This window comes from Salmo salar, chromosome 11 (assembly GCF_965601325.2).
Source record: "Salmo salar chromosome 11, fSalSal1, whole genome shotgun sequence".
Lineage (NCBI taxonomy): Eukaryota > Metazoa > Chordata > Actinopteri > Salmoniformes > Salmonidae > Salmo > Salmo salar.
The window spans coordinates 16,115,315-16,142,841 of NC_138301.1; the positions used below are offsets into that span (position 1 = coordinate 16,115,315).

Consider the following 27,527-nt stretch of genomic DNA (forward strand, 5'->3'; position numbering starts at 1 on the left):
GGGCCAGGGCACACACTAAGGCTGGGGCCAGGGAACACACTAAGGCTGAGGCCAGGGAACGCACTAAGGCTGAGGCCAGGGAACACACTAAGGCTGGGGCCAGGGAACACACTAAGGCTGGGGCCAGGAAATGCACTAAGGCTGAGGCCAGGGAACGCACTAAGGCTGGGTAAAAACACTGTTGGCTGCTAACCCTTACTCTGCTGCTCGGCTCTGCCACGGCTCACACCAGTTTGAGTGAAGGCTCCGTGTGCAGTAACTTCAGCTGCCTTTCACAAGTGGGACCGTTTGACCCCCCCTCTCTCTCCCACTGCCCCTCCTCCCCTTCGCCAGTCTGTTTCTAACTTTCGCTCACCCACTCACTCAGTAGGACACAACTATATGAGGAACGCGTTAAAGAGGTGCCAAAAATAGGCCTGTGTTAGTTTATTCCAATAGCAGGTGTGTTGCTAAATCAGTCCTTGCACATGTCCACCAGCTGAAAGTAGATTTGCAGCATTCAGGTTCAGGGCACCCCCACCCCGCCTCCCCACCCTGCCTGGCTGCCACACTCCTACTCCACACCCCTCCACTACTCCCTCCGTTCCACCTTTCCCCTGCTTCATGTACTGAATGGTACATTACCCAATATTGGTGGGATATTCTTACACTCCATCCTCTGTCTTCAGTGACTGTCACAACAAGATGTCTGTCTCAATCAGAATGAAATCATATTCAATTCACTCATTTGGATCTCATCATTTAGTGTAGTGTTCCGTTTCTTCTGATATGGGTTGTTTTTACACTATACAGTGAGGGAAAAAAGTATTTGATCCCCTGCTGATTTTGTATGTTTGCCCACTGACAAAGAAATGATCAGTCTATAATTTTAATGGTAGGTTTATTTCAACAGTGAGAGACAGAATAACAACAGAAAAATCCAGAAAAACGCATGTCAAAAATGTTATAAAATGATTTGCATTTTAATGAGGGAAATAAGTATTTCACCCCTCTGCAAAACATTACTACGTTTTTAAAATGCAAATCAATTTATAACATTTTTGACATGCGTTTTTCTGGATATTTTTGTTGTTATTCTGTCTCTCACTGTTCAAATAAACCTACCATTAAAATTATAGACTGATCATTTCTTTGTCAGTGGGAAAATGTACAAAATCAGCAGGGGATCAAATACTTTTTTCCCTCACTGTATAATGTATAGAAATCCGATGTTTTTATGTTTTGTTTATTCTTAGTCTTGGGTGTATGTGGCTGAATTATTGAGCTATTAAAGGATGCATGCATGTGCGAGTGAGTTTAATATGATATGTTATAAGCTTGGTGGGCAGTATACCGTATTTACTGTATATCAGGGTATTTTGATATATTGAAACTATTTATTTGAGGTTTTTCAATACACTTTAATATTTATAGCTACTTTTTAAGTCAATACCTTTAGTTAACTTGTGCAATACGTTAGGGGATAAAGCAGATCGCATTCTTCATTTCACCTGTCACATTATTTTACATTATGAAGCATACTGTAGTTCCCCAGAACAGTGGAGCCAGTCACGTTTGTTTGAAATAGCACAATGGGAGAAAGCAGGAGCAGTTGAGTCCAGCTGTGTCTTGACAGGGGTCACGTTTTATATTGAAAGTCAACAGTGTTATTTTGCTTCAATAGAGTGATCAGGGATGTGCAACTATAGTTTTTCCTTGACAGAAAATACATTAGTGCAGCACATTCAGAAAATAGCTTCATTTTCATCAGATGATAACAGAAATGCAACGCTACTGTTAGCTAGCTACACAAGTTAATGAGCTTCCAATGAAAAAATAAGCTGCATGGCCATCATCATATTTCTAAATGTTTATCATAGAAAAAAATACAGCCAGCTATATTTCTTAATGTTTTGTTTGAAGTTAATCTTGCATTTTACCAGAGAAAAGTAGGCTACACTGAGAAAAGTACAGGAGAAAAGGTAGCTACACATCAGTTAGAGTGCTGTCTGTTGATAGAATGCCCATTCCTGAATTCTCATCTGAGGGGAGAAGTGCAACTGAAGTATGAAATTAGTCTGATGCCGAGAAGAAATTACAATAAGAAGCATTTTACATCTGCGTTTACAAAACACAGCAAGATATTTCTGAAGCGTTTTATCTTTCTTTCCTGAGTGCAAAACGCAGAATTTTGCATTAACTCGACCCCTAAGTTTAACTTGCAAGTTAATGTAAGTAAGTGGCTGAACTAATAAGATGACGGGGCACCATATTGTGTTAGCTTTCTACCATGTTTGAGAAGTCAAAGCTCTTTGGATGAGTTACCTGTACAGCTTACACGATCTTGATTTCCTTGCTTTTTTTCTCCTCACATTTCTCGGCCTGTCTTCTCCTCTCCCCTTTTCTCTGAGCAGAGCAGGCATGCCTGTTTCCCTAGCAACTCCAGACTCCACACAGACACAAGTGTAGCCTACACATGCTGCTCCAGAGCCAGGGCTGTTCTTCCTTAAGACAAGCATGCGTCTGGAACTTTGCTCATTTGGACAATGTCTCTCGTTCATATTCGCTTGTAAATGTCCAAACTCACCAAAAATGACATTTGGTATGGCCTACCTATATATGTATACATTTCTTAGCAGGATTGCCTGTCTCTGCAATTAGTTTATTTTAGTTTTGTGCTCCATCGAAATTCGCTCGAAATTCGCTAATATTTGTGCAAATTTTGTGCTAATTTTGTTAGCATTCTGGTAATAGATGCCCAATGGCCTTTATTTGTATTTTTTTTTTTGGAGCCACCTTGTGTACTAAGCCAGTAATACCGTATGAGAGAAGGACAGTATGACCGTATATCCCGGTATGAGAGAAGGGCGGATATGAGAGAAGGACAGTATGACTGTATATCCCGGTATGAGAGAAGGACAGTATGACTGTATATCCCGGTATGAGAGAAGGACAGTATGACTGTATATCCCGGTATGAGAGAAGGACAGTATGACCATATATCCTGGTATGAGAGAAAGGCGGATATGAGAGAAGGACAGTATGACCGTATATCCCGGTATGAGAGAAGGGCGGATATGAGAGAAGGACAGTATGACTGTATATCCCGGTATGAGAGAAGGACAGTATGACCGTATATCCCGGTATGAGAGAAGGACAGTATGACTGTATATCCCGGTGTGAGAGAAGGACAGTATGACCATATATCCTGGTATGAGAGAAAGGCGGATATGAGAGAAGCACAGTATGACTGTATATCCCGGTATGAGAGAAGGACAGTATGACTGTATATCCCGGTGTGAGAGAAGGACAGTATGACCATATATCCTGGTATGAGAGAAAGGTGGATATGAGAGAAGGACAGTATGACCGTATATCCCGGTGTGAGAGAAGGACAGTATGACTGTATATCCCGGTGTGAGAGAAGGACAGTATGACCATATATCCTGGTATGAGAGAAGGGCGGATATGAGAGAAGGACAGTATGACCGTATATCCCGGTATGAGAGAAGGACAGTATGACTGTATATCCTGGTATGAGAGAAGGACAGTATGACCGTATATCCCGGTATGAGAGAAGGACAGTATGACCATATATCCTGGTATGAGAGAAGGACAGTATGACTGTATATCCCGGTATGAGAGAAGGACAGTATGACTGTATATCCCGGTGTGAGAGAAGGACAGTATGACCGTATATCCTGGTATGAGAGAAGGGCGGATATGAGAGAAGGATGGTATGACGATCTGGATACCACCCTTCCCTAATATGTTTGAAAACATTTCAATCTACAGGGTGTTTAATTTCTCCCCCAGTTTGTCGGAGTGCATATGGCAGTATGCCAACAGTGTGTGTTAGATGCTAGTGTGTGTATGTATGTTCTGTATGCGGTTCCTCTCATTTCTACCCTTGACTCTAATCTCTCCATTGGAGCCTGGCCGGTCGGCACACATGTGGGCTAACCATGTGACCCGCCACTTGTGTTCTGGTTTTAGAGGGGAGAGCGAGCTACACTGGTGACCGCCACAACAGGTGAAACAACATGGCCTGTCATTGCTATATAGGGAAGAAAGTGGTCTGTAGCCCGGCGAGCCCAGCAATGCCCCCTGTATCACTACAGCCGGTAAACAAGCCCCCCCCACACACACAGAGACAGTGCCACAGCCATTCTCACACACTCCAAGACACTTGATCCACCAGGGAATTCTACACACACAAGTGACTGAAGTCTTGTCTTCATCATGTTGAAGCTACAGTATCATCAGAAACACACAGCCAGGCCTATGGAGCCCAACAGCAGCCTGTAGCAGCCTGTTTCCCCTGAAGCCCAGGCAGGTTCCCTTCCTAACAGCCTAACAGCCGCAGAGGTAGAGCCGTGCCAATGACAGAGAAGAGCTGATGCAGCACTCCTACCAGCTCACTATTCTGTTCACATCCTGCCCGGCCCAATGCTGCACAAAACACCTTCAAGATAGATACATAGTACTACCTCAGGGAATTTACAAGGTTCTTTATAAAGTTAGAAAGAGGATTCAGGCATTCAAGGGAGAACACAGACATGGTAGCAATACAGAATAGTATTTTATGCCAGGTAAGATATGATAAGTATTTTTTGCATTTTTTTTTAAATTGAAAGATAGCATGCATACATGATTTAGAGTGCAAACAGAGAAATAAAGAATTTAAAAAATGCCTTACTTGACCTACTGGTGGTGGGTGTGAATGAAGCGTTGCGATTGGGTGCCTGGCTGACGGCCGGGGGTGGAGGTGGCATTGTGGGCGGAGTCAACCTGGGCTGGGTTTTGACATCAGCGGGTGAATCGGGCATCGTTCCAACCTTCTGTTCTGTGCTACCTGCAGGAGAGAGAGAAAGAAAGAGGGAGAGAGAGAGAGAGAGAGAGAGAGAGAGAGAGAGAAAGAGAGAGACGGTTACAAAGAGACAAACAAGAAGACACATCAGACACCAACAGTATATCTGCCCCCAGACACAAACATCCAGGTACAGAATGCACACGATAAAAATCAGACCCAAACAAGCTATTTACTTCTCCGAAAAAATTCTTAATAGCTAGTTGTATTTATTGATCAGTGTTGCTTCCATTATCTGACACCCACTCATGACCCACTGATTTGATATGAGAGAGAATGTATTGATGGCCTGGCTGTGAGGTCTTGTTTCTGCTGCAGAGACTCTGTGAACGGTGTTGTACTACAGCAGAGAGACAGAGAGATAGAGATATGGGGGCTTGGAACAACATGCAAAATATTACAGCTCTTGGAGACATAAAGTAACACCTGCTGGTCCGCTCAGCTGCTGCTGACGGGACCCCCCCCCCACCCCCACACCAACGCCCCCCGTCGTACTGACATCCCTATCAGTGTCCTCCACTCCCCCTTCCCACCCCTCAGCCCCAGTCCCACTGACACTCCCCGCCTGTCCCCTCTCGTCCCCCATATGGACAGGCGCGTGACAGTCAGTGACAAGTGCAGCTGGATCTGCCGCTGTCCATCACAGAGACACTTCTACGAGGCTGGAACAAGGCCCCCAGCCGGGACCAAACAAGGCAAGGCAATGCTGCTCCAGTCGGGGACAGGAGGGACGGGACAGCCTGGAGCGGTCAGGTGGCATCGCCTTTTCCAGGAGATAGGACAAGGGCTGCTATTCCTCTGCCGTGCCCTGCCACCTTGCACATACACAGGGACACACTGGCTTTTCACTGCCCAGTCCCCACACTGGCTTGTCACTGCCCAGTCCCCACACTGGCTTGTCACTGCCGAGTCCCCACACTGGCTTGTCACTGCCCAGTCCCCACACTGGCTTTTCACTGCCGAGTCCCCACACTGGCTTGTCACTGCCCAGTCCCCACACTGGCTTGTCACTGCCCAGTCCCCACACTGGCTTTTCACTGCCCAGTCCCCACACTGGCTTGTCACTGCCCAGTCCCCACACTGGCTTTTCACTGCCCAGTCCCCACACTGGCTTGTCACTGCCCAGTCCCCACACTGGCTTTTCACTGCCCAGTCCCCACACTGGCTTGTCACTGCCCAGTCCCCACACTGGGTTTTCACTGCCCAGTCCCCACACTGGCTTTTCACTGCCCAGTCCCCACACTGGCTTGTCACTGCCCAGTCCCCACACTGGCTTGTCACTGCCGAGTCCCCACACTGGCTTGTCACTGCCCAGTCCCCACACTGGCTTGTCACTGCCGAGTCCCCACACTGGCTTGTCACTGCCGAGTCCCCACACTGGCTTGTCACTGCCGAGTCCCCACACTGGCATTCTTTCTGCCTCCTACTACGACCACAACAACTCTTGTAGTTTCTTACGCAAAGCTGCAGAGAGGGCTGTAAATGTCGGTTTCTTTTTGATGTATTAAAAGGTCTATCGATTGCAATCTCAAATACATTGTTTACACATGATCACATACTTTTTCATTCAAAATAATATTTGTTCTTTGAAATAATGTGGATAAAATGTAATAATCTTTCTAATATCTTTTCCAGGGGCCATGCATACACATTATCCAGTGAGCGTGATCAGCCCTGGCTCAGTGTTGGAGTACTCAGTATTAAATGCTCCATGGTAAACACTGAGTGTAACAGGGGAAGCAGCAGCCGTCAGAGGGATGTGGGTGGAATGGGATCCTTCTGCTACAAAAACATGAGCTGCCGAGTGTGATGGCTTTCACAGCCACGGAAAAGATAGCTTTACAGTGTGTGAGACCATGTGTGTGTGTACCCACCGTGCTTATATATGTGTATACCCTGCGAGTCCTGGACCCAGTATCTGCATTAGACCAGTACAGAGGCATGTGCCGAGGAGAAAGGTTTAAGCCAGGCGTCTCTATCAGCTGTCTCGGAGTTCACTCCACTGTTAACTCCACTCGGACAGCAGGATCATGTCGGCCACGCAGGGAGCAGCGAGCCTCATAGACCTACAGGCACCCCACTAGCATGTAGCTCTAGTACTCCTGACCATGTTTGGAACAGACATCCACCCCAACCCACCCGCTAAGCTGCAGCCGCTGCCGCCTCCACTGTCAAGTGCAAAAATAACCAAACACATCGGGTCACTGCCAAACAAGCAACAGGAGGATAATTAGGTCTTGACCTCCAGGGAGAGCAGCTGCAGGATGGTGGAGGGTGCAGGAGGGTGCCGCGGTCCTCAGGGTTAAAGTGTTTCTGGGGTGGCAGGGAGAAGTCACCTCTGCAGCCAGGACGGACAGGCGCAGCTCCTTACTGCTCTTCTCTCTCAGACTACTAAACTCAGATCCTCTGCTGCTGACTATGAAAATAATATGCAGAGTACACTGTGTTCCAGAGCAATGGTTTATGAATGGAACCCTTCCACAGTATTCCTGCCACAGTTAACATTCTCTTAAACTCTTCTCTTCTCTAGGCTATTTCCATATGTGCATGTAGAACTCCCAAAAAGCTCGGCTCTGATTTTCAAGAGTGTTATTCGAGATTCTAGAAGTTACAACGGCCGTTGAAAATCTGACTGTGGTCCTCTCAAACACAAGGGGCGCTCGCCAGGACAACACTTCGATCCCCTAAACACAAGGTGTCTGATTTTGGCCATATAGTATTGAAGCCCTGCTAGGGCTGGGCGATATGGCCAAAATATTATACCACGGTATTTTTTGTTTTGGAGATCATTCCCACAGTGCCACGCAGGGCTGCACGATATGGGCAAATAATGTAGGATTTATTTTTAACCAAATGTTGCAATTGCGATTTGACTTGCGAATTAGAGCAGAAAAATTGGAATCATGGAAATATAAAGACTATTCTAATTCAATAGTTAGAATATAATAGTGGGCACTTTGAATACAGTGTTGTTTGAGATGATAACGAATTAAAATGCCAGGGAGGAGTTATTGTGACACGGTAGAAACGAGTGTTGATAAGTGTTTCCTAGGGGACCCTATAAGCTTTGGCTACATTGCATGTTTTCTCTTAGCTACTTCATGTAGCCAACATATTCTTGCTTTGCATATTTCTCTGCTTTAGAAGATACTACTGCACAAACAACATGCTGATTTAGGTCTACACCATCACTGGTACTATCAGGCTGTATTAGCTAGCTACGTTTGCTCTTACTCAGTACATTTATTAGCTAGCTAGCTATTAGCTTTAGCGGCTAACAATTAGCGTCTCACAAGATTTAGGGCAACTTGCTAAGAAAATACAAACTAGCTGTTTGCTGATGTAAGAAACACAAACTAATAGTGTCACTATAGAACGCTAGTGGATTTATGTTAAGAAGCAAAGTGAAAACAGCATTGTTGTCATCAACATTGTTGTTGCATGTGCTACATTAACCATGCAGACTGAACCAAGTTTCTCGTGGTTGAGGAACGTCAAATGCGCTCCTTGAGTGACAGGTGGGGTGGCCAGGTCTGTGTGGAAAATGGCCCCCGAGAGAAAGAGCAGAGAGATGACTCAAGTAGCGAAGTCAACTATACAAATTGACATTACACATGGCGTATCACATTTAACAAACCAAACATTCAAATACCGGTATAGAAGGTAAAGTAAAAACCCAAACCAGTCCCTGCATCAATACTGGTATATTGAGCTGGTGGCTCCTGCCTGTAGGACTGCAATGTCCCCGCTCCCAGCCATGGACAAATGTAGACAGGTACCCTGCCTGGCCCTGTGCTGCACGGCTGGGCTGCTCTCCTCTCTGGTCTGCCTGGGTGTCTGTCTGTCAGAGAGAAGAGGAGGCAGGCAGGGCAGGGCTCGTCCATCAGTCACCACACTCAACAAACAGTATTCCTGTTCAGGAGCTATTGTAGCTATACTGACTGACTTCAACGACAACAAAACAACTAAAGAGGACCGCACTCTTTAAGGCCTGGGTTCTTGTCACTTTTTTGCTTTAAAAAAACGTGGACAGACTCTGACGATCACTGATTGGTCATTTCACTTGAATCCCATAATGTACACGCACTCTATTTCCATGACGACTGAACAATCTTGACCTGCCCTCTGACTGTGATTTGATTGACACAGTGACCATTTTGACAGAAAGCATGCCTTAATCAGGGCTGTTAATTTACTCCTTGGGGAGAGTTCCTTCACATGGCAACTGCTGCTAGGGCTCCCGAGGGGTTCTGGGAGTGACCACGGCCTGGCTGGGAGGGCCGAGACTCCTGGGGCGAGGGAGAGAGAGAGGGAGGAGTCCTGCCCTCCTGGCCTGTCTGCAACTGCTGTGGGATTACTCACAGCTGTTTAATCTGACCAGCTAAAGGACGCACACACACACACACACAACTCTGGATTTCATTTTTAATACATTAGAATGTCTGCTCTGTCCGAACCCCCCCATCTGTGGCCATCTGTGCTCCCATTGTGCTGAAGGACAGGAAGACTCGCGCCAAGGGAGAAACAGAGAGGGAAAGACAGAGGGAGATGGAGAGACTAGTAAGAGAGAGAGAGAGAGAAACAGAGTTGATGGTCCACACCTCAACAGACTTCCTGGGTAGAGCTGTCAATCCCCCAGCATGTCCATCTGACCACAGTGTGTGTCCTGTTGCTTTCACTGTGTTTCCTCTGTCTAATTAAGGAACCATGGCATCAGAACACAACAGTGGATCCTGTTCAGGGAGTAGTACAGGACGTTCTGATCCTTCCTCTTCTTCCTTCCACGCAACGTTTCATCGCCCACTCAAAGTGGATCTACACAGTAATCAATACAGAAAATAGATTTTACCCAGGATACAATGCTGCTTCATAGACTCCCTGAGGATTTGGGAGCCCGACGCCGTCTCTGGCTTTAGCTGCAGCCCACAGTGTGCAGTCAAAAGCTTTTGCTGATTACACTGCTGTCAGTCTCTCCTGTACACAGCTGTATGTTTCCCGTAATCACGCCTAAAAATGGCTTTCAGGGAAGGAACGGTCAGTCAGCAATCTGTGTTCTAAAAAGGGTTTCAGTTCAGTCCTATTGTGCTACAAACAAGATGAAAAACTATTCAGTGCGAGATCACACTCCAGTTTGTCATTCTGGAGCTATTTCTGGGTCTCTCTCTTGATTTCAGGACATACACTTTCACTTAAACCACCAAACACACAAGAAACAATCATGTAATGACAAGCCATTAAGAGGCTGGTTGGCTGCTGGTAGTGTCTCTGTCTTCACATGGCCTATCCTTCACATTAGAACAGAGCTACTGTAACTGTATCTTAGACGCGGACAGACTCTGAGATGGTCTCGAGAGATCTTCTCTTGCACCTCTGTCACTCTCCCTCTATCCAAATGGGCTCCTCTCTGGGACACATACCCCTAAATCTCTCCCTCTGTCTCTAGCACGTTCCCTCTCTCTCTCTCGCTCTCCCTCTCTCTGTAATTCCCCCAGTCTCCAGGAATGCTGTTGTTTTTAATTTCTCCCAGCTGCTCTGGCTCGGTGCCCGCCCGCCTGCCTTCCCACATCTGCTCCCCATCAGGCCGCCGAGTAGTCCACACAAACACAGACCTCACATCAAAACATGGGGATTAGAGCCCTGCGCCTCGGCCCCAGGACCCCGCACCCCTCTCCCTAGCCCCCTCCAGACTCCCTGACTCCCCATCCCCATCGCCCCTCTCCTGACCCAGGGATTGACAGAGACCCTGGGCCTGCATAGCCCCCTTAGCATGGGAGTGGATGGAGGCACCATAATGAATAGACCAGGTCTGGCGGGAGGGAGATGTTGGAGCAGAGGGATAGTGGATTAGATAGTGATCAGACGTGCTGGATGGAGGAGACTGGCATTGATGATGATGTAAAGGTCCTCCTGCCTGGGAGAACTCAGTCAACCTGTCTGAATGGCAGACTCTCTCTCTCCTCTCTCTCACTCTCTCTCTCTCTGTGTCTCTCTCTTTGTCTCTCTATCTCTCTCTCTCTGTGTGTGTTAGAAACCAGACTGGGGATCATCTTGAGCTGATTTAGAGTTCAGAGGCTTTAGGTTCACTAATGACAGGGTGGGAGAGAGAGCCTTGGAGGGAGAACACCCCCAGCTCCCTCCACAGAAATGTACAAGCACGGAACAGGCAGAAACAAACACGTTACCCTGTTACTTGAGAATCACTGCGATACTACACAGACTGGGCTGAACAAATATGTTTAGTGAAAACAAACATTCAGTGGGGAATAAATGTCTGTTTAATAATAGAGAACTGAAAGGCCCAGGGAGAAAATGCATGTGTTTGTGTGTGTGACCGTGTGTGTGACTGTGACTGTGTGTGTGTATGTGTAGAATGAAAGATAGACAACATAGGGAAAGTTAGACTGAGCGCAGCAGGAGCCTCACAGCGCATACAGTAATAACTCCCAGAATATATGTTAAAACCATTTAGGGTGTGGCGGCAGTGCAGCGGTGACCCATGGGGTGTGTAACGGCTGAGACCCCAGCTGTGTGGAGGAGGAGGAGGAGGAGGGGGTCCTCAGACACTCCATCCATCTGAGGAGGAGGAGAGGAGAGAGGGATGAGGCCAGACACACTGGTTCCTGGGCTGACCTAGTTACCACTGAGTTACTGGGCAGAGGACACGAGCTGACCAGGACAGACCAGGACAAGGTCAGTGTAAAACGGTCTAATACACAGGAGAGATCAGCTCTCTCCTCGTCTGCACCAGTCAGAGACAGCGGATACAGTACTCAGATGTCTGAGACATGAGGCATGGCCAGGGAGAAAGGTAGAACAACATGGAAAACAAGGAACCAATACTGCTACTCCGTACTCTCTACTTCTCTATTTATGTTTAAATAGGACTCTCAGTCTCTGAATTGTTCAGCGCACCAATGAGTATTCCCTCACGTCTTTGTGTTTATTCATTTACTGCCTACATAACTGTTTATTCCTCTACCTCTCTCCATTCCCCCTCTGTTTGCTGTTTCTGGGTAATGTTATTGGCAGTCTGGTGGAAAAGCCAGCTCTTGATTTGAACTGTGAGGGAGAGGGAGACTTCATGGCGATGGTGACGAAAACGCCCTGACGAGGGAACCTGCGTTTCAGAGTCGGCTTCCTTCCCCACCCAACACAACAGCACTTGTGAGACAAGTTTCGGTTCCCTGCTTCTCTGTACTTTAGTGTGCTTGTCATGTGGCGCTGACGGCTGTGATGACTGTTATTGATATAATTGTATTGAAGTCTAGCGGCCATCTGTTCTCTTCAGGGAGGGCGTCGCTCGGCAGTGAAGTGCTTACATGGAGCATATCGCTACTCACAGAAAAAAAAACCTCCTTTTCACATTTTCCCAATGGCTGCTAATATAATCCAGATGTTCCATGGAGCTCTGTTTCTCCTCCACCCCCCCTCCCTCTCTCTCTCCTTTTCTTCCCTCCCTCTCTCCTTTTGCTCCCACCCTCCCTCTAGCTCTCTTTTTCCTCCCTTCCTCTCTCCTTCTGCTCCCTTCCTCTCTCCTTCCCCTCCTTCCCTCCATTTCTCCCCAGCCGCTAACCCAGAGCCATTCCTAAATAAAGGAAAGTATTTGTGACATTCTGCCGCGACGGGCCGTGCCAAGAACAACTCCCCGGCCTGGCACATCTGGAGTGTGTTAGGACGGCACTGGGCACTGGCACCGGCCGAGACACAGAGACGAGTGTGCGGCCACTCTGGGGATCTCACACACACACACACACACACACACACACACACACACACACACACACACACACACACACACACACACACACACACACACACACACACACACACACACACACACACACATACCAACAAGAACTAACTGGCCTGTTGTTTGGATCCGTCAACATCCTAATTTGAGCAAAAAATACGGCCTCCGCAGTTTGCACCAAGCTTCTACTCATACCGGCATCACAAGCAAAGGGAAGTAAAGCTGGACTTGCAATCGTATCAGACAAGTCCACAGCTGTGTGCTCACAAGCAGCTAAGCCCTAATTCTCAGGTGGACTTGTTGCTGTGTTGTTTGTATTCTTGCTGCTGCAGTTCTATCAGACCCATTCAGCAGGAGAGCGTGCTCAGAGTACGTGGAGCTGGCTGGCTGGCTAGAGGCTCCAGGCCCACTGTAAAAAGCTCACACCTGAACATCAATAACTGTCATCTCTGCCACCTGGGGACCGCCAGCGCCATGGGCACACAGCCGTCACCAGCACATCTGCCAACGCTGAGAGAGAGGGAGGGAGGGAGGGAGGACACAGAGCAGAACAGAGAAAAACACTAAAACATGGCGGGTAGGGAGAGAAGAGAGAGTGGGGGAAGGTACAGGGATATATGAAGTACACTATAAAGACATAGAAAGAGAGAGAGATGAAGAGAGGCGGAGAGGAAAGGGTTGGGTAGAGGGAGGGGAAGCAAAAAAGAAGACATGGAACAAGAGAGAGAGAGATGCAGGGAGGAGAGAGAGATGCAGGGAGGAGAGAGAGATGCAGGGAGGAGAGGGGGTGCTGGGAGGAGAGGGGGGTGCTGGGAGGAGAGGGGGGTGCTGGGAGGAGAGGGGGGTGCAGGGAGGAGAGGGGGGTGCAGGGAGGAGAGGGGGGTGCAGGGAGGAGAGGGGGGGGTGCAGGGAGGAGAGGGGGACTTATTTGGCCCAGTTCCTCAGAGCAATTCTCTTCCTTTGCTCCTTCTCACAGAGGCAGCCTCAGCCTCTCTCTCTTTCTCTCTCTGTCTCTCGCTCTCTCTCTCTCTCTCTCTCTCTCTCTCTCCTGCCAGCTGAGGGCTCTGCCTCAGGGTGCAACAACATTTAATTTGAGCTTGAAAAAAGTTGAAATGAAAGTAATTTCTCTCCTCCACCCTCTCTGGACAACAATGAGGTCACAAGACCCCATCAGACCTGACCTCACATGATGTCATTTCTCCCCAAATTGAGTTTATACTTAATACCTTTCCAGAACAACTTAGAATAAAAGTGGTTATTTCTCTTATGATTAAGATTCATGACAATTTGATTAACATTGCCTAACTTTGGCCTATTTAACAGTAACGGTAATGGCCCTGCTTTCCCCTAAACACCCATATTATTCAAATTATGGGGGGAAACCGTGCCAAAAATTACCCTCGATCGGAATCTGTTTATACTGTGTACTTACACAAACAAGCTCCTCTATCAAAACACCTGCAGCTTCACCAAACACCAATTAGCTCATCAGGCTTTTAATTACTCTGTTAATTGCATACAGGCAGCATGAAGGGCGGCTTGGGAATAGGGCGAGGAGCCCTCCTGAGGACCCGCCTTGACAATCCTGACAAAAACAAAGAAGAACTTTGCCAATGACAACATTGACGCTCCGGCTGCTGTTCACAGCCTGGCTGCCTCGTCTTCATCGCCCATCAACCGTCTGCCACAGGGCTGTGTGACATCACTTCCTGTACAGCACTCTAGCATTTCCTGCCTCTCTGACTGAGCCAAACTGGGAGCAGAGAGCGAAGGGAGAGAGAGAGATAGAGAGGGGGAGAGAGAGAGAGAGAGAGAGAGAGGCATGTAGTGAGTGTGTGAGTCCATCTGCGAGCTGTACATCTGGATTAGTTCAGATTGGTCATGGGAAGGGGAAGGGTGAGCAAGCGTGGGAATATTCCTCACATAAGTGTGGGCATGTGGGCCATTGTCTCTGTGGGAGAGTTAGAAAAGAGGTCCATACTGTCCAGTGATCTGTTCTCTGTCTGTCATAGAGCACTAGCACAAACATCAGAGCCATGTCACTGAGAGTACATGGGAAACGTTTGCGTCAGATACAAATATAGATCTGTTTTCCCTGGGCCGTATTTACTTTGTTTGGCTGTTATGAATGATGCATTCAGAGCCGTCACAACGCTCTCTCTCTCTCTCAGCTCCCAGCTCAATCTCTGTGCTAGAGGCTCAAGAGGCTACAGCAGGCAGCAGGAGAGTGTGTTTGGCTGAAGAGGCGTATCCAGGAAACAGTGGCAGGCCCGGACTTCCTGTGTGACAGGTGTGTGATGGGAACGAGGACGGGGGTCTGCCGACAGCTGCCGTCTCTGCTCTCTGTGTGTCTCTCTCTCCCTCTCTCCTCTCTCTCCTCTCTCTCTGGCCAGCTCAGCCCCACGGCCAGCTGCAGCCCAGACCTGCTGTGTTTGCTCTGCCTCTTACGTCATTACTGCTGATTTATGGAGCACAAACTGACTTCAACCTAACCCCCCTGACACACACACCTCCTGACTGACCACACATTGCCTGTCCATCTCCCTCTAACACAGTGTGTGTGTGTGTGTTGTTTTATTTTGGAGCGTTTTTGAATCAGTGGATGTGTGAAGGCCTATTGTCTCGTTCCTCTCGCTCATTCTGTGTCTGTGCACAGTTGACACCTCCTCTCAGTCGGCAATGTTGAGAACTGGAACCGTGTACTTCATTCAGCGTTAAACGTCTGTCCTGTCTGTCACCACTGACACCATCTGCATCCCTGCAACGCCTCCCCCGGTCTGTGACTCCCTATCTCATACTCCTTCACATGCCCCAGGCACATGCACAATAGCTCATGACATTAGCGGGGAGGCAGGCGCATAGCGGGTGATCTGTGTCTCCGCTGTTCTCCATCACCGCCACCCCATAGGTAGCAACCCGCCTGCGTAGGGACTCCAATCAGGGCAGTCATGTGACCAGTTAAACAGAAGCTTTGACATCTTCTCCCCAAATCTCCATTTAGCCCGAAGCCAGCTGCACTGGAAGCTCCTGAAATAAATACCAGTGTTTCCTCTGGGACCAGACTGATGGCTGGAATCCACCGTTCTTCCCCCCCCCCCCCCCCAAAAAAAAACCAGTGAGAGGGAGCAGTCATATAGATGGCCCTATAATTGACAGGGTAATAGTGTTTGCTAATAGGCTAATTAAAGTAGCCTGCTGCCATTCACACAGTGGTTATACAGGCCTAGCCCCTAGCTCACCGTCATGTATAGACAGAGAATCCACACAGACGTGATCCTCCTGCCTGTGTATCTTCTAGTCTACGGCAACTGCAGGGTTAACTCCTGTCTGTGTCTGTCCAGGTTTCCCTCACCACTGTCTCCTCTGCTCCTTCAGAACGCTGGCCCTCTGCTCTGGGGAAAGTGTCCTCATATGTCTTTGTTTATCCCCCCGTCTCTCTGGCTCTCTCTCCAACTTGTAAATGTCTTCCTCACTTCCGCTCTCGCTGTGTTATTCTCCCCCCCCCCCCTTCTGCCCATCTGCCTCCTTCGTTCACAGGCATTACCACCTTGTCGTCTGTACTCTCTCCGGATACTTCAGAGACTGCTGGAGAACTTTAGCACCCCCCCCCCCCCAAATCAAAGTCCCCCTACAGGGATTCAGCCCTAAAGTTTCCCTGGGAAGATAGGCCCTCCTCAAAGCACTTTTGGGTTTTTTTCTCCAAAAATTATGACATCAATGAAATCTCTCCCCTCTTTCCACTTTTCATACTAAATCCCTGATCTGTGTGGCAACAGTATAGTTACAGTTTAGGAACAATGCAGTACCTCACATCCTTAGTAGAGGATGTGAGGGTGTGAGTTAGGGAGGCTGGGCGAGAGATTAAGGTCTGTATAAGTAAACGGGAACACAAGGGCACTCGGCTCAAACCCACTTGAAGAGTGACGGAACCATCTGTGGCAAAGCTTCTGTTTCCACGAGATAACAGCTTTCTAATTTCACAAATATGTGGAGAGGCCATACCCCCCTGATCGTCTGGCTTGCCTTGCTTCCCCAATCCTAGCCTGAGCCCACAGCCCCCATCAGCCCCCTTCCAGACGCCTTTTAAGTCATTGTGGAGAGGAGTGTGTGTGAACACTTAATAACTTTAACTCTATCTCCAGTCAGCGTTCCTCTCTCTCTCTCTCTCTCTCTCTGTGTGATACGGGGCTGGCTGAGGGCGAGGCGGGAGAAAAGGGAGGAACTTATTATATCCGAGTGAGGAGCAGCGATATGAACTTCCCCGCTGTACGTTTGATTAAAAATTGCTCAGTGCTACAGTAGATTATTCCAGCGTGTTTCCTGTGTCTGTCTCTAATCTGCATATCCCATGGGAAGTTGGGAAGAGGGAGGGAGGGAGGGCAATTGGTTAACATGAAGTGTCTCTCTCTCTCTCTCTCTCTCTCTGTGTCATGAGTGTTTTGGCTATAGCTGTCACCAGTTCACAGGCTCAGTTCTCATAATGAAGTCAGTGTCAGTGACACAATGCATCTGTGTTCACAGACCACACCCCTTGGTTATTCAATGTCACAAAAGATAATATTGTGTCTGAGGTGCAAGGATTAAATCGATGGGTTGTTAATGTGTTCTCTATTTTTACTAATGTTGTTGAGAGCTAATTTCATAGAAAACACAACAATAATCATTTTTGATTGATTCCTCTTTAAAACAGGAAAGCTCAGCTCTGACACCTGAGACTAGCAAAACAATTAGAGGGCAATTTACTGTAAGCATTTATCCTGCGGAGACATGACAAGTTAAAACAATACGGGTAAGATTAGATTTATATCTTCTCTCAAAGTAAAACAATTCTTAGCAAATGTGATGTGGGTCTTGTAACGCTGCACTCCGTACCATGGGAAATAAGAGGGGCCACTTTTCTGGGTAATAATAACACTAAGGAAATGCATGCACAGAAGATCTTGTTTTGAATGAAAGTACAGTATAGTACAGTATATGTTTGTTCTGTAAGAAGTGAGAGTGTGTATCCGTGTGGGCGCTGTGTGTGTGTGTGTGTGTGTGTGTGTGTGTGTGTGTGTGTGTGTGTGTGTGTGTGTATATATATTTGTGTGTGTGTGTGTGTCCATAGTGTGTGTATAGTGTGTGTGCATGTGGTTTAGACGTAACTCTCCGCTCCCACACTGCGGTGCCAATGTGTTCCTCATTACTCCAGATGTTTGGGAGCTGGACAGCTCCTCTGCTCTCTGGCATTCTGATTCTCCCCTGAGAGGGGGCCATGTCACAGTAATGTCAAACACATGTGGAGCACACTGGGGCTCCCAACGCCAAAGTCTTTCCCACTGTTTGGACGGATAAACAGGGAGGGAACCATAGCGATCGACCGCTAGTCTGCCTGTGCCTGAACCCATCACTATGGGCTCACTGGCAACAGACAGCATGGGTTCCCAAGGCTGGAGTCTGCCCCCTTCAATGGGCTGGAGCCTGCCCCCTTCAATGGGCTGGAGTCTGCCCCCTTCAATGGGCTGGAGTCTGCCCCCTTCAATGGGCTGGAGTCTGCCCCCTTCAATGGGCTGGAGTCTGCCCCCTTCAATGGGCTGGAGCCTGCCCCCTTCAATGGGCTGGAGTCTGCCCCCTTCAATGGGCTGGAGCCTGCCCCCTTCAATGGGCTGGAGTCTGCCCCCTTCAATGGGCTGGAGTCTGCCCCCTTCAATGGGCTGGAGTCTGCCCCCTTCAATGGGCTGGAGCCTGCCCCCTTCAATGGGCTGGAGCCTGCCCCCTTCAATGGGCTGGAGCCTGCCCCCTCCAATGGGCTGGAGCTTGCCCCCTTCAATGGGCTGGAGCCTGCACCCTTCAATGGGCTGGAGCCTGCCCCCTTCAATGGGCTGGAGCCTGCCCCCTTCAATGGGCTGGAGTCTGCCCCCTTCAATGGGCTGGAGTCTGCCCCCTTCAATGGGCTGGAGCCTGCCCCCTTCAATGGGCAATAAGAGATACCCACAGAGGCCCGCAAACATGTCTCAGCATGCCTCCATGGGGTTTTGAAATGATTTCATCCACATTGCAGAACTATATGTACAGTGTCATATAATACACATGTGAGGTGATCAACAAATATGTTAACAATGGGCTTCTCCATTATCACTGTTACCAGAGAACAAGACTTCACTGTCAATCTCAGAACCCAGTGATTTGAGACACGATCCAGTCCAAAACACTATCTCAGTGTCAACATCTCGGTCTGCACCTCTCTTCACACACACACACACACACACACACACACACACACACACACACACACACACACACACACACACACACACACACACACACACACACACACACACACACACACACGTTACCTAAGATTATGGATTTCTCAGCTGCTGCACTTTTCATCATGGCCAGACGCTGCCAGATAAACAAAAGAAAAAAAAGCTCGTCCAAAGAAAGCATTTCTCTGTTTGAGATGAATTTCGTCTCCCTGGGAACGTAACTGGCCCTTGAACGCGCTCTTTGGCTGCTAGTGTTCCAATCATGGGAGAGGACAGAACCCTGGAGCTGTGTGTGAGATACCAGACAAATACATCAAACCAGTTGGGTGCTCACACCCTGACAGCGCTGACCTGTGTGCAGTCTCCTGGTGCGTAGCTTCTCCGGGTGGAGCCCTGATCATGGAATTGCACAATAGTATTAATGCATTATAGGAATTAGGTTCACAGGGTAATCTGTCGGCTGCTTACAGGTTGGGATTCCAGGACAGTGGAACATTCACTGTAAGTCCACTGTTGCACACAACTCACAGATGGCTTACAAACCGCAGCCTCTGCTCACTGGGCAAACCAGCCCACGCAGAGTTGCTGTGTTCTTAATTCACTGCTATACGCAATGCCTCCCATATACTTATGCTGACCAATCTCCTACTTGCTTTTAGTATACACTATTGTCTCTACTCTCTATAATAGGTTACTCAGAACTACATTATACTATATTTACATACACACACATGAAACGCATCATTTTTTACACAGACTAGAATCTAGTCATCCTGTTGTCATGGTAGTGAGTGTTGCTATGGTGCGTTTGTGCACAGTACAGTATATGCCATATTCAGGGATGATGGCTCCGGCAATTGTCGTTTGGCTTGTGTGTCCAGGTGTCTGTGTGTTCTGCTGACCAGCTGACCTTCTCTCCTCTCCTCTGCACAAACACACACACACACACACACACACACACACACACACTCTGCCGGCCGGCCGGCTGCGTGCTCCCGCCCACTGCCATCTGCTCCTCTCATTAATTAGAAGACGGCCAACTTCACCTGCACCGCCCGCACTCAAATTACAATAATTACCTCTCACATGCACAAGCCCGCCACCCCGCTCCCCACCCCGCTCCCCACCCCGCTGCCCAGCACACTCTGGCTGCAGGTCACTGTGCTGTGACATTGTCACCTGGCGAACCAAACGGCAGGGGGACCAGGCAACAGACACGATCACCTTCAACCAACAGCATGGCTTACCCTGCCATGAGTGACCAATAAGGACACTCTCCTATTATAAACTGGTTACCAACGTAATTAAAGCAGTAAAAACTAAATGTTTTGTCATACACGTGATATAATGTCTGATATACCACGGCTTTCAGCCAATCAGCATTCAGGGCTCGAACCACCCAGTTTAGAATAGTATACAGCCCCCTTGTCATAGCTTCAGTATGTTTCTGCTACCACTGTGGGCTGAATTATGATGCCTCAAAGTGGGGCTCTTAGGGTCTTTGAGAACTGGTGTTTGTCAGGCGGCAGCCAGCGAGCTACACACTGCATGTCTGCGTCTCTGCTTCTTTCCACAGAGGAGGCCGGTGAGACTCCATCACTGCACTACAACATCTCTCTATTTGGCATGTGGCTTTGGCACAAGAGAACGTATCTCTTTTAAAATAACTTTTTTTTCCTCCTGTGGTATTTTTCCGTCTGCCCATTAAACGGGAGGGTGACATCCATACAGGAGTGGTAGTAGCAGAGATGGAATAAACTCCAGTGGGGTAATGAATGGTTTTCTTTAAGAGAGGTACTTCATGATGGGGACCTTTTCCTTTGGAGAAGAGTGGCGGGCGGTGGGGATGTTTGGTGGTAATGTGCGGTAATGCTGAACGGCTGTAGTGCGGTTTCACCTTTGGATCTCTCCATCTATTGTCTGTCTATTATCAGCTGTTCAATTATTCAGCTGATCTTTACCACCAGGGCCAATTGAATAGTCAATTCATGTGATGTCCTGCAGAGAAAATGTCCTCTGTTTTTACAGATGCATTTAGAGAAGAATCCACTAACGGATATCAGAGTTTGTGGAGGCTCAAGTGAGTGACTTTTTGGCCAAGATGAGTCATCCACACAGAGTAATCTTTCTTTAAGTTACATTTATTCGTCTTTTATACACTGAGTATACAAAACATTAGGAACACCTGCTCTTTCCATGGCATAGACTGACCAGGTGAATCCAGGTGAAAGCTATGATCCCTTATTGATGTCATTCGTTAAATCCACTTCAATCAGTGTGGATGAACGGTAGGAGAAACTTGAGACATGAATTGTGTACGTCTCAACTGAATGGGTGAATCGGCAAGACAAAGGATTTAAGAGCCTTTGAACGGGGTATGGTAGTAGGTGCCAGCCACACCGGTTTGTGTCAAGAACTGCAACTCCGCTTGGGTTTTTCACGCCCAACAGTTTCCTGTGTTTATCAAGAATGATCCACCACCCAAAGGACATCCAGCCAACTTGACACAACTGTGGGAAGCATTGCAGTCAACACGGGCCAGCATCTCTGTGGAACGCTTTCGACACCTTGTGGAGTCCATGCCCCGATGAATTGAGGCTGTTCTGAGGGCAAAAATGGGAGGGGTGCAACTCGAATATTAGGAAGGTGTTCCTACTGTTCGGTATACCGAGTGTATATCTAGTTTAGAATGTCTTCTAATCCTATTTAGTTTGAGATGTTTGATTAAATACTATTGCTTCCAACCCAATTCCTTTTGTCTTTGACTAGGCTAGAGCAATATTGTTACTTTGTCTGTCTGGCAGCGATGCTAATAGGCTGTCTCATCGATGTGCTTCTTCTTCTACTCTCTGACGCCCAATACAGCTCTGCTCACTCATTATCCTGGCTGGCACAGACACCAGCTCCATATTGCATTTTCTGGCCTTGAAACTGAGAGGCGCCGTTTTGTGAATTGAATATCTGGCAATTGACCCACTGTGGAGACTGATCATCACACCCAGGAGATGAGAGATCGGCGTAAGTGCATGGGCTGGGGGGGGGGGGGGGGGGCAGCTGCCTTTCACCTGTGCACCGCTAAAGGGGAGAAGAGAGGTGAGAGAGGCCTTTCAATTCCAGGCCACCTATTCCAGAAGTTCACACCATGGGAGATTATCAGATTATTCCAGGTTATGTGCACATGTTAGCCTAGGCTTCTATAAACGGTTTGGCCCATTCAGTTTGTGTGCAATACATCATCTACTGTGCCTCTGTAACACATGATAATATCGTATAAATATATAGAATAAAATAATATATCACAGCACTTCCACTGATTTGTGACAACAGGGCAGGGCCTGGATACTTTGAACATGCTTCCTTCCATCCTTCAATCACGTATCACTCAAGGAAGGTCGGCCACAAGATATCAAAACAAATCCAAGGCCTCTAGATGTAGGCCTACGATCCAAACGCGTTACTACTTTCAGTCGGTACTTTGATGTGGGAGTTGTGGCGAGGTACAGGTACCACCACAGAAGGAAGACACGACAGATGCGAGAGTACAAAGCCCTAAAAACCACAACCCGACCCAACAACTGTATATTTACGCCTCTCCATGTTCCATCACACAAGGAGCTTTGCGCGCTCCCATCTCCACCAGCAGAGACACCACATCATGTGCCGTTAGCTTCATTAGTGTAGGCCTACTATATCTAGAAGAGCGAATTTATCTAAAGACAACCTGTATCCAGAGGAAGGCAGACGCGTTATGGCCCCACAATTGCTATGAACAAACATTACCAGGAAAAGGGCTATAATACATAGCCTATATTTATGTCGACTTAAAGATGTTTTAACTTCTCTGTTGTTTGCCAATGTTATTGGCGATGAAATAGGCCTACTAGCTATTTATACTAGTCTACCATTAATATTATAGGCCTATAAAAAGTTGGCTTATCAAGTGTCTGATTGACTTATTGAAGCTACAATGCTTTCAATTTGGCTGATACATTGTTGCCTCTTCATCACAAATTCTACATCAGCACAATTGTTTTAGCCTATCATTTTTTGTTTTTCCAAATAAGAGAACCATCATCCACTGCGACTGCAGTGTCTGTGTCAAAATGAAACCACTAATATGGAAACATTTTGATTCAACCCCATCAATGGGGAAGCACTGAAACTATACTGAACACTAATGTTTACTGGTTAATAACATGAATGAAAGTTCCTGTAAAAATAGCTGACAATGCTTTAGGCAACAATAGTCAATAAAAACGGTATAATAACACATTATTTGTAATCGATAAGGGAATTGTATTATTGCCCTTGGAAATACAACTTTTGACATGTTATTTGACATAATATAGGAAGAGCATTGGTTATAATTTAAGATCTGCATAATAATTTATGCAGTTATATTAACATCAGGGAAATGTAAAATCACGTCTTTACTATGCTATGCTACCTAGCTAAATAGTGATTATCACCGAAACCACCATCTAGCCTCGCCTATAGTTCATAAAATAGGTGTACAAATTCAAGGGTACAAAATAGGCTACAAAATAAAATGCAATATGTGCTTTATGCCAGAAGCATCCTTGTCCAAACGTCTCTCTCGCATCAAACAAGCACACAATCAGTAGGCTATAATTTATCATTTGCAATAAACATGTAGCCTAATAATGTGACTTACTTTGTGAAGGTCGGGTTCAGGCTGAGGTAATTGCAGCGAAAATAATCCAGACCAAAGAATGACGATTATAACGCCCCGATCCTCATTATTTGGAAGAAAGGATAAAGCCTTCGGAGATATTGAACACCATTCATTAAGGTGTTATTCCTTCTCTCTGATAATGAAAGATATTGAGCGAGAGAAAAATGATCAAGTCGACACTTTTATAGTCAAACAAAAAAATATATATATTGGTTTCCTTTGGATTCAAAGCGGTGTTGACTTTTCGGTTCAATAAATTATGAGGTAATTCACTTCTTATATATAAATTGAAAACTATTTCGCAAAGCTAGATAGAGCTTTGTGATCCTTTAGTACATATAAGTCTTTGGTTTACTGTCCGTTTTTGATGGTAAAAGCCAACAGTTTATCTGGATTTTGAGGGGGGAAAAAAATCACAACTTCTCTCCGTTATCTAAATGTGTGCTGTTTTAGATCTCATTTTCTATTAGCAAGGATAGGCTAATACAGTAAAGAAACCACATAGATAGTTGATTTAGCGATGTATTAACATTTGTGCTCACCGTCAGCAAACCGATACAAAAAATCAATATTTTGTGTAATCTTAAAATTGTCAGAGAAAATAGGCTACTTCACAAATCCTTGTCCGATGCGCGCCGTAGGCTACATCCAATGTAAAAAATATGAAATTCATTTGGGCATGGATCCTCTTGTTCCAAACGCTACTCCTCGGTAGACGACTTTGAACCCGTTGTTTGGCACACAATCGTCCAAATTAGTTTACAATATCAAGTCTTTATACATCCGTAAAATGAGTCTCCCTTTGTTTGATAATGTCGAAGCTGAATGAATCACTCGGTTTTGCTTAGTAGACACCACGCGTCTCAGACCGTCATTGCCAACCGATCCAACTGTTCAGGCATATAGGACCGCTCATTCCACTGAAACAATTGGCTTGAGATGCTGTTGTCAACTCCAGTCAGTAAAAAACATTCATCATATTTCGAGCGCCTAAATGGTTCTCTTTGTTTTCGCTCATTTCGTGTTTTTGGTGAATTTGGTCGTTTTCGATTATTTTGAGCTCGCGGGTCTAGTGTGTAGTCTTGTGAGTCTCTCTATCCCTCTGTAGCCTTCTGTCTGCGTTTAAATCACCATCTGGAGCAGGATGCGTACGGAGCTCCTAACCTCTCTCTCTCTCTCTCTCCCTCTCTTTCTCTCTCCTCATCAGATCTACGAGCTGACAGCCTCCTTGCTGCTCGATTCTGCAATAGCATTGACAATTGACAGCACGCGTCTAATCTCCATATTGTCAATTTTTTTTCTCGCATAATAAAACTCATGAAACTATGACCTCACGCACACACACTGTGCACAAATATAGGCTATTGATTTATACTTGAAACAGGTACAGAAGTTTACATCATGTTCTTTAGTAAATTCTAGAAATACAATGTATTCCCCAGGTGAGGTTTTTACTTCTTCAGCCCTATTGGATTTATTAACTCTCGTCACTGCCTATTTTATGTGCAAAATAACAACGAATATTTGTAGCCTAGTGTTAAGTTAGGCTAATTCCATACTTTAGTTTAGGGTATATAGCCGACATCAAATGGTCAGAGGGGGTTGATAAAGTGTAAATACGGGCGTCTACAGTAGCTATAATACCATTCTGTGGTATTAATACCATTCTCTATGCATTCTGTATTGTCTGACATTTTCCCCATAGAGAATCATTTCCCCAAGTCTACCCATGGGGGCCGCTGTTTCCTCACATCAGCAGACAGCAGCTCTAAAACCAGCTCACTCGTCGCCTAGGCAATCACCCCGTGCAATGCCCTCAACATCATCTCATGATTTTTCGACCGATGGCCACCCAATTAACTACTCGTTCAGACACTTGACAATCAATGAACATTTTCCTCTTACTTCTCAACAGACAATGGTAGAAAAATAAACACACCATTTCTGCTTTAGCCTAGGGAGGCCTAATCTTGTTCACCTGACACTTTCTCCCATGGTCAAGGCAGCATTTATTTATTTGCACCAAAGACAACAAGTGATAGACAACAATATAGATAAAATAATATGTAAAAAAATAACGGTGTGCAGTAGCTATCACAAAAGGTGATTTTGGCTGAAAGGTGTCTGTAAACATAATATAGTGAGAGGTTGGATTTGCACCTCCAGAATCTGCAGGCAAACTCCATAGTGTGACTGTTCTATCGTCATTCCATCCTACATCCTCATAGTGTGTGTGTGTGTTTGAGTGAACGCTGTATTTTTTATAATGGGGTAGAGGGTAGGCCTATCTGCATACATATGATGGCTTTGCGTTTAGCAATGCCAATGCCTAGTTTGCTAAGAGTTTGCCGTGTAGGCCTGTGTGCATTAGCACAGTGGCCTATCCCAATTCTAGCTCCCAGACGCCGGAAATTTGAAAAATTCAAAAAGTAAATGGTGCTCATTTATTGATGCGTTGAACCATCGCGCGCCATTGTTCATCTGGTTCCACTAGCTGAGAATTCTACACCCGTGTGCCCTTTACGCTTTGTTGCAGACACGGAGGAAGAGGGGTAGCCTACTGAAGACAAAACAAACACTCTCCTCCTCACCTCTACTATGTCTATAGAACTAACAAAGTCAGTCAAGAGTACACAGAGACAGCTGCTATCCAGTGTGTCCTGTCTCACCCATCAGGCGTCTGGGGTGTGAGGTGTTCTCTCAGATACAGGTAAGGGGAACTGTCTAAAGGGGATTAGTTTTTTCTGTGTATTACTGACCATTTCAGATGTCAAACAGGTTATACAGTTGGAGGTAATCCATCACATTGATCATCTTTATGATTATTGATATGATTAGTGAATGGCCACAGACCCATAAGTAAACCAGTAGGAACAGGGATCTCTATCCGCCATCATAACCAAGCATAAGGGGCTGGAGTGAGTGAGTTGTGGCCTAAAATGATTGCTCTCAGTTGAGGGGAGAACTGATAAGGTATATTGTGTAGTACTTGCCATTGCAATTTGTTCTTCTCTTTATGACAGCTGCCATGATTCTCTCTCTACCATATCAAAGTCTGATCCATCCAGTGAGCAGCCATAAGATGAATCAGAGATCCTACAGCTCTGTCTGTCTCACTCAGAAAGAGAGCTAGTTGTGTGTTGTATATACACCAATCCATGCATTTCCGAAGATAAACAATTTCTCAATATTTACCGTGGCTGTTTTAATAATTCAGACACAAACACTATAACTGGCTACTGTGCTGCATTGGGCTTAGAATGGTGGGAGAATTAAACACACACACCCAGATACGCGTACATACCCTCACACACTCCCCAATGCAAGTAACCCATCCTATCAGGGGTTCCATGTGGCATCCTGGGATTTGGGTTGTCAGGGAGATGGATGGTGGATCATCCAAGGACTTGATGGAGTGTTTATAGCCCCTCTCTCTCCTGCTGGGGAGTTATAGCCTAGCATGTCCTGGCCCTGCAGGTCCATCTGAGGGCCACACACACTGTGTAGTGTGTGTGTGTGTGTGTGTGTGTGTGTGTGTAAAACTGGACGTAAAAGTATGTTTTAGATTGAATATCCTTATGTTTTATGTTTACCTGGGTCCTTTTGTTTAATTAGAGGAAATAATACTGGATGTTGGAGAGGTGATGGGTGGGTAGGGGGGGACCATGAGTGACAGTGTGTGGAGCATGGGGCGAAACCAAAAAGGATTCCTGTCACCATGATAGCATTATGATTGACGGCGTGCTATTCTCCTCTGGGAATACGGGCAGACGGCTTGTCAGCTTCCCAAATGACAGCCCCTCATTCTTTTCTTAATTTTGTCTTTTGTCCGGTTATGTGTTGGATGGGATGACCCTCCATGTGGCGCGTCTGATATCTCATCCCCACAACAGAAACACAAGGTGGGAACTAAATTTATCTCCCTCAATGAGCTGAACTCCCTCCTTTCCCGACACTCGTCCTCAGACCCTGACTTCCCTTTGA

General features: G+C 46.6%; 1 protein-coding gene across 8 annotated transcripts in view; it reads right to left on the reverse strand.

The window, feature by feature from the left end:
* The window catches only part of LOC106562167 (transcriptional corepressor CBFA2T3), a 52,927-nt gene that overhangs the window by 19,366 nt on the left and 6,034 nt on the right, over positions 1 to 27,527 (reverse strand). For 3 of the 8 annotated variants that reach the window (XM_082957749.1, XM_082957745.1, XM_082957747.1), the window contains exon 2: positions 4,679 to 4,830. In XM_082957749.1, the coding sequence (XP_082813875.1) occupies positions 4,679 to 4,830 (152 nt within the window). Of the gene's footprint in view, positions 1 to 4,678; positions 4,835 to 23,522; positions 24,827 to 27,527 lie in introns of those variants that run through there. The other 5 variants (XM_082957746.1, XM_082957748.1, XM_082957752.1 and 2 more) reach the window with 4 other exon arrangements.